Below are 14,924 nucleotides of genomic sequence, written 5' to 3'. Positions count from 1 at the left end.
TAGTTGGAGCACCTCATGAGGAAGCACTGCCAAGTTCAACCCCAATCCCTTGAGGGTGCTAATAGTGGGCCTGCTAGCTTCGTTTTCTATGGTCACTGCTCCATCCATAGCCCTATCACTTGGGATTCCTTCACAAGCAGCATCTCGATGGCTTCTGAAGTACCGATGGCGAGGCTGGTGGACATTGCATGAGCTTATGATGTGAGAATATGTAGCTCATACAGACCCGTCTAGATGGCCCCTAATAGCTGATGTTTTTGTTGCTCAAACTACTGCAATACCTCTATGGTGACATGCTGCACCGTGTCTCCAATGTCATTCAAATCTCCCTTCGTTAGGGTGATTGGGTCCAACGAAGTCTTACTGGCCTTGGATTTCTTATGCGGACCCACTTTTTCTTGTTCTCTTGGACATTTGATCCGGTACGATGCCATCTGTGGGTCTGCTTCATGCTGCTCGGTTTTCTCGTTCGTTTCTTCCTATGGTTCGAGTGAAGGCGACCTCGCACCTTTGTCAAAGTCATGCTATGTTCCGCCTATCTGCTTTTCTACCTGCTGGGCAGCATCATTCTCTGCCTGGGCCTTGTCAGTAGCCTCCTTCCTCCTCTTCTCGACCAGTTGTGCCATCTTGAGCTTGGCCTCCTCATTTTTGGGTTGGGCGATGGACTTTCTCGACCCCACCGTCGAGTCTCAGGAAGTGTGTCACTCTGCCGGCTAGCGATCAAGAACTGCATCAATCACATCGTCCATTGCCAAGTAAGGCAAGTCATGCCACTTCTGCTCAAGGTCCTTCCGTGCCCTGATTGCAACATGTAGAAATTCTTCCTCGAACTCCACATACTCCTATAGTTTGGAAAACACATTAGGCAAAAATCATGGTTTGTGATTGATAGCCATGCGTATATTCATTTCCGTCAACATCCAAAAGATCTTGCTATCCTTGATGCACTGAGCATCCTTGGTCACCCATAGTGAAGTGCACTTCATTGCTTCTGGCAGGTCCGGTGCAACCGAGGGGAATTGACTGTCTTTCGGTAGCTCCCAACCTACCAGCACAATGGACAACAAGAGCCACGCATAGTGGAAGGCCTTGGTGAGCTCTTATGCCTCACGACAGTTCACAAGGAACTCACCACAAAGATAGCGTGCCTAATTAAACTCGACTCGTTTGGCGCATTGGGTTGCTAGAGCAACGACAGGTGCTGGCACTTCATCTGCATGACACTTCTGCATAAATTTTCTTTCCAAGATCTGCATGGCCATATTGACCGTAGGGTCATAGATACTCAAGAGGGCTTAGCCTTGCAGCTTCTTCACAAGCTTGAATTTCTCCTTCATGGCCTCCATAAGGGCCTTCTCACCACCTTTTCCACTAAACATCATGGCCGAATTTTCCCTTGTATAGGGAAGCCGCATGATCCTATGGATCAACTTGTTGGTGATGGGTATCTGCTCCTCCAGCCACAGACACCCATCGTGCAGCAAGCATAGCAACTGCTTGATGACCAATACTATAATGGGTGTGTGATTGTAGTGTGGCACCCATAACAGGTTGAGCAAACCTCCCTTGTCTACTCCCCTAAGCCACTTCCGTGATTCCAATGCAGTAACCTCGGTGGTTGTGTGAACAATGCAGTGCATTAGTTGTTCTGTCGCTAAGTGTGAGAACTTCTCAATGTCAGCTAAGTTCCAATCTTCCAGTTTCAACAGTGACACCTACCCCAAGCGCAGTCCTTCAAAGACAATCTCGTCCAATAGCAGATGTATATGCATGGCAATCTTACTTTCATCGATGTCCTTTGGCACCTTGGTCTTTCCTTTGTGCAGAGTGACGTATTCGAGAAACTTAGCGATAGGGTCAAAACCCTCGACTTCAACGTCCTCCACTTCCACCCAAAAATCCTCATCATCCAACAAGATGTCCTAAATCTCTTCCTCCTCCAGCTCCAAGTTAATGGTTTTGCCCTTTTCCTGTGTAGTGGGCTTGTCCTTCTATTGGTTTCTTCCAGGTGACGCAAACCCCATTATCACATCTTGCTTTCCCTTCTTATCCTTCACACTCTCCTTGGTCAAGGTAGGCTTCGATCTAAGCATCTGTGGTGACTTAGGGACTTCAGATAGTACCTATGCAACATCTGAAGCAACTCCTTCTACTTCCATGACAACCTCTAGCATAGCCACCTTAGTTGTCGCTACTTCAGCGTCCATAACTTCAGATCTTGGGATAAAATCATGGATGAAATTGCGGTTAGACTATGGAAATCGATGAAACACTGGGTAGTAAAGAAATTCTTCGAAGAATGCGTAGATCATGCACATTTGAGAGCTCACCAACTCAATGTTCAAAATGCCAAGTGTTTTTCGTTGGGCCTCCACCTGTAATTTATAGGCCATTTTAAATTCAAATCTGACCGTTCCCCCCACATTCGGTTCATTAATTCCAGATTGGTGGTAGATTTCCAAGGATCTTACCCATAAATTTTGTCTTAAATTCCAGCTGCCCACTCCATTTGGCTGCATTCCTATCGCCAAATCATGAACAGTGACTTTAATAGTGACTTTCTGGCTTACCTTCCTGATTTCTCCCCGGGTAACGTAGCTCACTCCGCATTGTCACGAACCCTGTGACATCTCCTTGTTCTGCATAATCCTCCAATCGCACAGCTCCCCAACCCTGGCAGTGTAGTTTATATTCTCGCGCCTCCTTTTAGCTTCCTGGAGTGCTAAGACCATGCTACCTTCATATAGTCACCTGGTCAAATCACCGGTGTATGGCTTCAATTAGCTACCATTTACCTTGCCTAGGAGGGGATCTCTGTTCAATTTAACCAACTAAACTTGTCCACCATTGGTAATCTCCTTAATGACATAGGGCTCTAGCTAGTGCATTCTAAATTTCCCTTGAAATGTATCAAACTTGCAATCATATAACAAAACTAGATCACTTACCTTAAAGGTGCACAGTTTAATGTGTTGACCATGCCATGATTTTTCTCACTACTTTTGGACTTGTTAGTGAAATCCAGTGAGAAATATTTCTTCCTCAAGCTCGCAAGATGCATGAGCCTCTCTTCTAGGACTACACGATCCATCATACCCGTGAGTGCTAATATGCGCAGACTAGGAACAATGTATTCCATGGGCATCACTGCTTCAACACCATATACAAGCCTAAAGGGTGTCTCTCCAGTCAATTTTTTGCATGTTGTTCGATAAGCCCATAGTATTTCGGGTATGTGTAAGTCCCAATCACTTCGGTCAGCATTGCAAACCTTGGTTAGCGCATTTTCCAATACCTTATTGAATGCTTCCACCATGCCATTAGCCTATGGGTGATAAGGCATCCTTTTTTGGTGCTTTCCATCAGAAAGTGCATACCACGATCACTTGTCAAAACCTTTGGACACCCAGATCATGTCATTATATACTCAAAGAGAAACTTCGTAGCAGTTACACCTGTGTAGTCCTTCACAGGCTGTGCCTCTGCCCATAGAGTCAAATACTCATTCATGATGATAGTTTATCACGCTCTCCTCTTCTTTCCTTGGGGCTAAATGGGTTCCACAAAATCTATTGCCCATTTATCGAAAGGTTGTAACATCATCTGTGGGTTCAGGGGTAGTTCATCCCTCCACGATGGCTTGTCAATCCTTTGACACACGTCGCATGCCTTGCAGTAAGCTTTTGAATACTGATGGAGGGTTGGCCACCACAATCCTGCACGTAGAATCTTCTTTACGGTTGCCCTTTCTACGTAATTCCATCTCACGGCACACCCATGAGCATCCGCGAGGATACTGCTCCTTTCAAACTCTGGTACATATCAACGTAATACTTCATCAGACGCCATTTTGTACAGATGTCTTGCAATGACAGAAAAGTCAATAGAACGCACCACTAACTCCTTTTTCTATTGGATGGTGTAGCCTTCTAGGGTAGTTCATGTCGTTAGGAAGTGTATGATGTCTTCAAAGTGACCACCCGTGGCACGCACTACAAAGAGTTGTGCATCAGGCAATCCCTCTTCCAAATTAATAGGCTATTCCCCATTTCGATGCATGACATATGGTCTAGTCCCACGATTAGTTCTCCAGGCTTCACAATAACCTCAAAATCATACTCTCGGAACAATAACAACCACCTACAGATTCTCCCCCTGAACATAGGCTTATTGAGTAGGTATTTCAACGTAGAATGATCTGTATACATCTTAAAATGTCCACCTAGCAAATAGTGTCTAAAATTCTGGAGCACGTATACCATAGCTAATCCTTCGCACTCAGTGGTGGAATAGTTCTCCTCAACCTTGGATAACCTCCTGCTTGCGAATGCTATAGGATGGTCCAATTCGCTTATGCTAGCCTGTGTCAGTACTGCTCCTAGTGCTATACATGATGTGTCTACATGTACATGAAACTCCTTTTTCCAATTTGGGAAGACTAAAATCAGCGCGGTGACCATGTAATATCCCTCCCCTTAATAATAAATAAAAATAATAAAAATAATAAATAATAAATAAAATTATAAATAATAATAAATAAATCACTTAATAATAATAAAAATAATAAATCATAAATGATTAAATAATAAATAAGATTAAAAATATATACAAAGAAAATAAATAAAATAGTAATAACCATACTAAAGCTCTAGATAAGAATAAGGAAACTATCAAAAAGAAGGAAATAAAACAAGAAAAGGAAACTATCAAAAAGAAAGAAATCAAAAGAAAGTTGCATGAGACACATGGAGTGTGTGCATGTGGTTCCTCTTCCAATGTTGTTCTATTTAATAGATGGTGAGGAAGATGAGAGGCATTCTTGCATTCCATCATTCCGAGAGTCTATCTTTCATTCTCTTGAGAGAATGGTGTACTAAGACTTAGGAGTCATTGGCAGTAGTACGTTGATTGAGGACTCGGGGGTGGCCAGTTGTAGCAAAGCCTTGCGCAATTGAGCCTACGGTTGGGTGGAGAGTCATCCCAAAAACCTTGTCGTCATCTGGAAGACGTCGATCACAGGTAATAGGTATGTACTTATTTGTTGATTTTGATTTTAATTAGGAAATTAATTTTATATTTACTTTGGGCTGTTACATATGGTATCAGAGCTAGATTCAACTCTTAGGACCTATAGACATTTTAATGTACAAAACTTCGATCTAAATGATTTTTTATTTATTTTTATTATAGTCACATCCTAATGATTCTATCCACAGAGGATTATTGAAATAAAAATGTTTTGTATAGAATGAGGATTTATTTCTTCTGTAAGTGTGTCAAGAAACGCGCATCCAAGAAAATACGATTCTATTCAAATAGCAGACTTGTGCCAACTTTCCCCAAACTTGCCTTGGACATCAGCCCTTTCAAAATTCATGCCATTCGAATCGAAAATTATAGCGAACATCACTCGGATTTGCACCTAGCATCATCCCTTTGAAGCTCATTCCATTTTGGTAAAATCAGATTTGCATATGGCGTCATCTCTTTGAAACTGAAACTCATTCTATTTAAAAAGTAGACGTTTGACAAAACTATGAGAGCCTTGCACGCTCTCATTCAATACAAGCCCTTGAAAAATTACGCCAGTTAAGAGTATACTTATGCCAAAATCACCCCAGGTTTGCTCTAGACATTTTTATTTCAAACTCACGACATTCAAAGACCAAACTTCCACCGAAATTGCCCTGATCTGATTCTTCATTAGGCTTGGAGAGGTTTGTACAGGAGGAGGTTAGACCGTACGCAAATCAGGTTCGACTTACAAATCATCAAATTTTCTCTTACTGCTATAGCCCTTCCTTCGTTCGGATCATTTTTGTCATTTTTCACATTTGCTTCCCCAAGGTTCTTAATTTTTCTGTTATTTTTCACATTTGTCTCTTCGAGCTTCATAGCTTAAGGCTTCTGACCTCTTTAAAACTGTAATTTTTTTTTTTTTTCCTAAAAGTGGAGTTTGCACTGGATCTAAGTGGTCACTGCTCATTTACCCCATGTCATTTTAAGTTTTTCTTGTAGTTAGTTAAACATGCCGTGTAGTGAGTGTAGTAGTAACGGTGGTCTTTTTGAGTTCTTGGGTTGTTTGCTATTTATTAAAGGTTTCTGCAAGTAAGACTCCATCCTATACAGTGACTAACTGCCTTATTTTCACTCTTAAACGTACAGTTAAATGACTCTTAACAGAACATATACCTGAGCTGTCTACACTATAAAACAAAATCCCTACATATATCTATTACATTCAGTTGTATTTGAGTGTTACATATATCTACCAGGCGCATGATGCATTCCCTTTCAGCTTTGAGCACGATTAACTCCGCCGCACAGTTCACTTGGCCACCCAGTTCAAACTCCACTCTGTCGCACTGTTCAGCTCACAAATCCTTCTTAGGGCTTTGGAATCTTAGCGGTCTACAAAGAATCACCGTGGCCGTGAATTTTCTTTTCGGAGATGACATCGAGATTGCGCACCTGCACCGTTACCAATTTATGAATGGAGTATGTACGCCAACTGTTTGATGAAATCGCTCAACCGAGTGTAGTTCCTTGGACTATATTAATTGCAGGATATATCCAAATGGGAAGTGGCGAAGAAGCCCTTGAGTTGTTTTGGCAAATGCCAGAGCGGGACCTACTTTAGTGGACTGTTGTTATCTCAGGTTTTGCTCAAAATGCGCTTGCTGGGGAAGCTCTTAAGATGTTCTCCCTGATGAGGCGAATCGGCATGAAACCAAACGAATTCACATTGGCCAGTGTTCTCAAGGTTTCTGCCAGTTTAGCAGCTTCGGAACATGGTAAGATGCTTCATGCCGAGATCCTTAAATTTGGATTTGAGTCTTGTGTATTTGCAGGAACTGCCATTGTCGATATGTATGCAAAATGTGATCTTATGGAGGATGCACGCAAACTGTTTGAAAAAATGACGAAAAACAGTGCAGTCCTGTGGAGTAGCATGATTTTAGGATATACACAAAATGGGCATGGGGAAGAGGTTCTGAGACTATTTAGGGGAATGCAAGAAACATGTAATGGGGTTAATGAGTTTGCCTTCTCGAGTGTTCTTAGAGCATGTGCTAATTTAGCAGTTCTGGAAAAGGGCAAGCAGTTCCATGCTTGTGCCATCAAAACTGGCTTTGAAAGCAATACTTACGTGGGCAGCGCCCTCTTAGACATGCATTCAAAATGTGGAAGCATAGAAGATGCTTGCCAGCTTTTTGATGAATTACCTCACCGGAATTTAGTGTCATAGAATGCAATGATTGTAGGATGTGCCCAGCATGGGCGTAGCAAGGCAGTTTTCACACTATATAAACAAATGCAGCTGGCAGGTTTTAAGCCAGACGAAGTGACCTTTGTTGGCATACTGTTTGCATGTGCTCATATCGGTTTAACTGTGGAAGGACATTACTATTTTGATTCAATGCATCAAGATTATGGCATCAGCCCTAGGTTAGAGCACTATAACTGCATGGTTGGTCTCCTTACATATTACATAATTTCCAGCCAGTGTTTTTAAAGTTAAAATTACTTTCAATAGATGCAAATATTGTTCCTTATAGCAGAGCTTTTGTTTCATATCAGCAGTTAGAATGGCCTAATGAAGGTAGTGTTTCTACAGAATAATGGCATGAAAGTAAATAGCCAGGCTGAGTTGATTCCAGTCATAGAAGGTACTAAAATGTGCCTCTAAAACAGCAATCCATTGATTTTGAATGAGACTCTGAACACATTGTTGACGTCATCTCTTGGAATGCAAACACTTTTAACTGGTTCATCAATAGCAAAACAGAATGGATTAGGAAAACATTTCTCAAAAAAGTCAAGATTATGTTGGCAGACTGGCTAGCTGACTGAGTTTCTTTGTCAAATCAACCTGCCAGCCTCCGTTTTCTGCTATCCTCCCATTCGGTTTTGTTTGGACTGAATTACCCAAAAGTGTAATTCTTTAATTATGTGTTGTTATTTCCATGACTAAGGCTGGAAATTCTCTCATTTGGTTTCCTCTTGAAACCCAGGCCTAGAAGGATACTCTTCAAAGCTTGAATCTAAAATTGGAAACTAATCATTTAAATCTGAGCTGGAAATGATTTTATTTTTCTTCATTACAGGAGCTCAAAACTATGTCATCTTTTCTATTCCCATCCATCCTAAAAGAAACATCAAACCATAGTCTTTTGTCTTCAAAAATAGGGTACCAAAAAGTTCTTCTAGACTAAAGTAGAATTTTCAGCAAGAATTTTCAGCAACATGATCATAGTTGGCCTGTTCTTCAAAATCTGGAAAAATATTTTCCTCATCAGGATTGCAAAACTTTTCTATCTTTATACAATATAATGAAAATCTGTAATCTCAACTAAATTATAATAGCTAACGATTATGAAACTTAATACAATTTAAGAGAAATAAATAAATTGGAAAATGAAATTTGCATTTAGCATTCTGAAGTGAAAATGGAGAAATATTAAGAATTATCCTTATACGTTTATATGTATATGTATAGTATAAAGGTTTGTATTAAAAAGTTTGAAGTATAACTAAAATTCAAAATATCATTTTTGAAAATATCCATTTTTATAATGATTTACAATGACAGTGACATTGGTTTTTCTTAAATTCCACATATTTCAGTGTTGAAATTAAAATATACAATATACAAATAGTCAATATCATAGAAGTCAAAATAAATTTTATATGGAGATAGACTTTACATGGATATTTTCAAAATCAATTTAATCATGAAGGATGATTATGGATTAGGAAAAATGAAATTGGTGAAATGTTACAGTTGTATGTTTAGTATTTGTATGTAAATTGTATAATCTATTAAAGTAATAGAAGTTATTAATGAATTTATATAAGCGACATTTCATTATATTAAAAGGGAATTTAGATATGAAAATGGAAAATTATAGAACATGAAATAGTAATGGGTAATAACCTGTCTACTCTTTTCCTCTTTTATTTTGGTGATTAATTGTAAGAAAATATTCATGGTATAATTATTTTGAAATATTGACCCTGTTTTAATTTTATTTCTATTAGAATGTTTTTCCCCTTTTTCCTTGTAGTCATGTTTTAACATAGAATTATGTTGGCTATTAGGTGGCCTTTGAAATTAATGTGAATCTTCACTTAGTGAAGATTATTTTTCTTGTCCAATTTTCTGCATGTTTATAGTTATGGTTGCATCTCCTTTTCCATGCATTAATCAAAAGTGGAATCAATTCTTTTGATATCTTTTTATATTTCATAAACTATAGCCTGAAGGAAATTTTGTGGTTAGGTAAAGAAGATATAACAAGCAATTCATAACATTAAGAAATTTCATATGAGGATGACACCTCTTTATATGCTCCTTGCAACACACCTATTTTCACAAAGATGATAATAAAATTATGGTGGTATTGATGAGTCCACAAAGAAATCAATATGCATCTTATCTACTTGATAATGTAAAATTAAAAGCTTGGAATGAACTTGTAAAAGAGACCATTAAATATGAAGTGGCATACATGCAAAACTAGTTTAGTTAATATGTAAATTAAAGAGACACTAGCTATTTGGCGAAGGTGTGAGAAAATAGTGGTGTAATTTCAGGGAACTAATAAATATAAACCTAAGATAACAAGATACTAGCCTTGGGAGAACAACAAACCTATTATTAGAATAAGGTGATGGAAAAATATATAGACAACAACCTTAAGAAGTGGAAGCAACATTAATGATCAACTAACGCAGTTGAATAATAAAAAGGGTCATTGTCAAGGGCCTGAAGGGTATGATAACATTGAATTAAAGAAGTGAATCCATAATAAAATTCATCAATTTGAGAAGATAAGTTATGTGATAGTAACAATATTTCCTAGTGTAACAATTTTATACATTTCAGAGAGAGGAGGAAAATAAACTAGTATGACTAAAGGTGAGAAAACAAGGCCAATTTAATAATATTTCTATCTTTGAAGCTAGTAGACACGGAGTGGATTGGTCAACATGATTGGTAAGGGTCAAAGTGATGGCCTATAGAAGTGTCATTATAGGAAGTTCTAAGCACTTGTAATCGGTGAGAAATGACAAATGATAAACTAGGAAAATGTTCCAAGGATAATAATTGTTTAACTTTTTGAAAAAGAAATACATGATGTAGACTAATGAGAAAACATTGAGCATGAAGTGTAGGAAGAAATATTGTTGGAAATATTGTTGGAAATTCTATAATGAGAATTTGATAAGGATTACAGATAAATTGGCAAAAGAAGTGAGATTCAACTAATAAAGGGTGCAATTGAATAAATTTCACTCATGAGTGGATTGATCATATATTGTTACCTCATACAAAACAACTTACTAGTACGCGTCATTAGTATTGAAAGAAGTTATGGCCAAAATACAATGGGCATACCAAATCATTCATAGATGACAATGATGGTAGTGGTTCCAATCATTCAAAGTCTAAACTGAATATTTAATGAGTGAAAATTAAAGTGGAAGAATCCATATTCCAACTTGAAGATGGGTGAATCTACGGTAATAGAGATCAAGTGGAAACTTGATGAGAAAAGCAAATCTTTTTAGGATGAACAATGAAAATTATGCAACTAATGAATAAATCATGAGGGGGCAACAAGCCCTCATGCAGGTAGATTAAGCATAAAATAAGACTTAAATAAGATGACCTCTTGTATGTGTGCTATTTGGATAAGAAAAATATGTATAGTGATCATGGAATTTTAACTTGATATTGATGATTTAAATGATTATACAAATGGTAACATATTAGCAATGAATTTCATTGGGGAAGGAAGAATAAGTGATGAGAGATTAAGACTGAAGATGGTGAGGCTAATTTGAAATTTAACGATGTACTTAGATGAGTATACCTAATATAAATAACATGAAAAGATTATCTAAAAGTAATTGGTATCTTGATGGAAACATGACACTAATAACACTAACGAGATAACATAAATCCTAGATGGATGTTGAATGTTTGTACAAGTAAATGAAATTGATGAATCATGATAAGAATACTTATAGAATATTATTCTATATTTGTATTGAAATGTATCTCAGATTAACGATGTTTCATGATATGATGGTATGAGGGTGATCATGCTCATGTGGTTCATATTTATATAGTTGTTACAATAGTGATGATGTATACTTATGATGATGATGATATGCATAGGCATTATGATGTTATGTCTAGGTATATTGACATATTCATTTACTACGTGATGATAGGTATTTAATGTTGAATACTCATGATGGATATGATATGCATAACGTGGCATAGGAATTATGATGCTATAATATGAGGTTTAGTGACATGTGGTTCATTTATTATGTGAAGTCATGATATGTCTTTGATGTAAATATGTTGATGTCATAACTTATGATGGTATTTCATGAGGTGAAGCATGTGATAGTTTCATACAAATTTATGACATGCATAAGCATGCAGTTCGTTATTATTCATAATGATGAATGTTCTCATGATGACATGCAAGACTTGGCATGTGGATTATTTTCTATGATACTATGATGTTATAGCTAATGCATTGGTTGCATGTTGAGGTGTGATGATTGACAGGACTCCACAAATGGGCCGAGAGGGCCAGTTTAACTGATTATCTCATGTGAGCCCATACGCATGAGGGAGAATAAGTAACATCATATGGGTTGGGGACAAACTCAATCAACACTACATATGCCAGTGGTTCCTTTGTCTTGTGTATAACTCTTGATGGATAGCTCTTGAAGAGCTATGGGATCATCTTGAGGAGGCCAAGTGCCTGATGTTCTAGGCTAGGTGCTTGTTATTGGATTAGGATGACGAAGTCTGGAAGGGATGTAAAGGACTTTGATGCCTGGGGCTATGCGCCTTAGTAGTTGTGGAGGGAGTGGGCCAGCCTTGCGAGATGCCCGGGGTCATTGAGTACCGGACCGGATGCCTGCCTTGGGGAAGATGAGGTCTGAGTCAGGCGCTAGCCTTGGGGCCAGCCTTGGACTAGGATACAGACCCGGTCAGGCTTAGCTTGGTGCCGAAAGTGGGAAAAAGGACAGAGATTCCTTGAGATTTCCTGGGGTGTTGGGGACTTTCGATGCCTACTGGTTATACTAGTTCAGCAGAGGGTGTTGGCAACATGAAGTAAATTAAATAATAAATAATAAATAATAAATAATAAATAATTCAACTTAACTTCGGGACGAAGTTCCTTAAAGTGGGAGAGTATGTAATATCCATCCCCTTAATAATAAATAAAAATAATAAAAATAATAAATAATAAATAAAATTATAAATAATAATAAATAAATCACTTAATAATAATAAAAATAATAAATCATAAATGATTAAATAATAAATAAGATTAAAAATATATACAAAGAAAATAAATAAAATAGTAATAACCATACTAAAGCTCTAGATAAGAATAAGGAAACTATCAAAAAGAAGGAAATAAAACAAGAAAAGGAAACTATCAAAAAGAAGGAAATAAAACAAGAAAAGGAAACTATCAAAAAGAAAGAAATCAAAAGAAAGTTGCATGAGACACATGGAGTGTGTGCATGTGGTTCCTCTTCCAATGTTGTTCTATTTAATAGATGGTGAGGAAGATGAGAGGCATTCTTGCATTCCATCATTCCGAGAGTCTATCTTTCATTCTCTTGAGAGAATGGTGTACTAAGACTTAGGAGTCACTGGCAGTAGTACGTTGATTGAGGGCTCGGGGGTGGCCAGTTGTAGCAAAGCCTTGCGCAATTGAGCCTACGGTTGGGTGGAGAGTCGTCCCAAAAACCTTGTTGTCATCTGGCAGACGTCGATCACAGGTAATAGGTATGTACTTATTTGTTGATTCTGATTTTAATTAGGAAATTAATTTTATATTTACTTTGGGCTGTTACATATGATGTCTTCAAAGTGACCACCCGTGACACGCACTACAAAGAGCTGCGCATCAGGCAATCCCTCTTCCAAATTAATAGGCTATTCCCCATTTCGATGCATGACAGATGGTCTAGTCCCACGATTAGTTGTCCAAGCTTCACAATAACCTCAAAATCATACTCTCAGAACAATAACAACCACCTACAGATTCTCCCCCTGAACATAGGCTTATTGAGTAGGTATTTCAACGTAGAATGATCTGTATACATCTTAAAATGTCCACCCAGCAAATAGTGTCTAAAATTCTGGAGCACGTATACCATAACTAATCCTTCGCACTCAGTGGTGGAATAGTTCTCCTCAACCTTGGATAACCTCCTGCTTGTGAATGCTATAGGATGGTCCAATTCGCTTATGTTGGCCTGTGTCAGTACTGCCCCTAGTGCTATACATGACGTGTCTACACGTACATGAAACTCCTTTTTCCAATTTGGGAAGACTAAAACCAGCGCAGTGACCATTTTAGTCTTTAGTACATCCAATATTTTCTGACAGTCCTCGTTCCAATAGAACGTGACATCCTTTTTCAAAAGCTTCTACATAGGTGCAATGATTTGGGCATAACCCTTGATAAACTTCCTATAGTACCCAATATGTCCCAAGGTTGTGCGCACTTGTTTCACACTCCTCGGTGCCTCCAATCTAAGTATCACTACGATCTTCGTGGGATCTACCATCAGTCCTTGTTTAGAAACCACATGACCCAGCAGAGTCCCAAAAGGAATAGAAAACAAAAATTTCTTCAGATTGAACATAATCTGGTACCTTCAACAAGTATCTAGCATTAAGCACAAACTTGCGACATGGCATTTTACCAACCCAAACATAGTCCAGTCATCAAAGTACACATCTGGAAACTTATGAATGAAGTCTTTGAATGCAACAATGACTACACACGAAAAAATTGCAGGCGCATTATTTGATCCGAAAGGCAGTACAGTGTACTGAAAACATCCCCATTAAGTTGCGAAGGGCGTCTTGCTTCTTCAGGTGCAATTTTGATCTGACGGTACCCATAAAACCCATCAACAACATAGTATGCTTCCTGGCCACCTACATTATCCAATACCTCATCAAAGAACAGAGTTGGGAAGGGATCATGCAAGCAAGCGTCATTCAACTTCCTAAGATCTACGCATATCCTTATTTCATCCTTCTGCTTATTTTCATGTACCACCATTGGGCTCACCCAGTTAGATTCTTCTACAGGCTCAATGATGCTTGCCATGAGCATCTTATCTAACTCTAAGCGGACCTTCACCTTATACTTCGGGTTGAGGCGGTAAGGTCTTTGCTTAACCGGCTTCACGTAGGGTTTTAACGTGATCTTCATAACGCCTAGGTCCCCTATTATCCCCTCTAACTCTGTAAATTTGGTAGGGAATGAATCTTGGTATTCGCAGAGAATTTGATGACCTTACCTACCATCGCACCATCCCAATAATCTCTAATGTTTGCGAATTTGGGCTCCGCCTTTGTTATAGACATTTTTGTGCCTTACAGCACGGAGCATGAAATGTCAATAATCTGAGGGATCCAAAGTCCCTAAACATGTTGTTCCTACCCCTAGAGGAACAAGGTCAACAAACCACAGCACTTCAGATCAGTTCTCCACTGAAAAACACTCAAAAACAGGTCAATTTTGGATCAAAGCAGCTGCTCCACTAAGCATCTGCGCTGAATGTCAAAAGCTCTATGGTGTACCTGCGCTGCATAGCAAGTGCAACAAAGGCTACCTGCACTGGGCGTACTTTGACATGTGGAGGAATCTTTTCTCAATGTGCCAGTGCCCAGGAAGCTTCCAAAATGACACTTGGATCAGAAGATTCACCTAATGATGAGTAAAGAGGTTCTAAAACTCCAAGTGGAAGGTAGAAACTCCGAGTGGACTCAAGGACTGAAGAACAACTGGAGTTGAAGAGGACAACAAGTCACACATCAAGCTGACTTATCTTCACTCCAAAACTCTATATAA

The 14,924-nt window shown here is 38.6% G+C and overlaps 1 protein-coding gene across 1 annotated transcript; it reads left to right on the top strand.

Moving 5' to 3' along the window:
• Positions 1–427: 427 nt before the first annotated feature.
• LOC149180959 (pentatricopeptide repeat-containing protein At2g33680-like) lies at positions 428–7,249 on the top strand. The gene is made up of 2 exons (XM_089414043.1): positions 428–584; positions 6,660–7,249. The coding sequence occupies exons 1-2, from the start codon at positions 428–430 to the stop codon at positions 7,247–7,249; spliced, it is 747 nt and encodes a 248-aa protein (XP_089270169.1).
• Positions 7,250–14,924: the final 7,675 nt, after the last annotated feature.

Source organism: Pinus tabuliformis, chromosome 3_2 (assembly GCF_031772625.1).
Source record: "Pinus tabuliformis cultivar Carrire ecotype Pingquan chromosome 3_2, CPIR1, whole genome shotgun sequence".
NCBI lineage: Eukaryota > Viridiplantae > Streptophyta > Pinopsida > Pinales > Pinaceae > Pinus > Pinus tabuliformis.
This window is presented reverse-complemented; position numbering and strand designations above follow the sequence as displayed.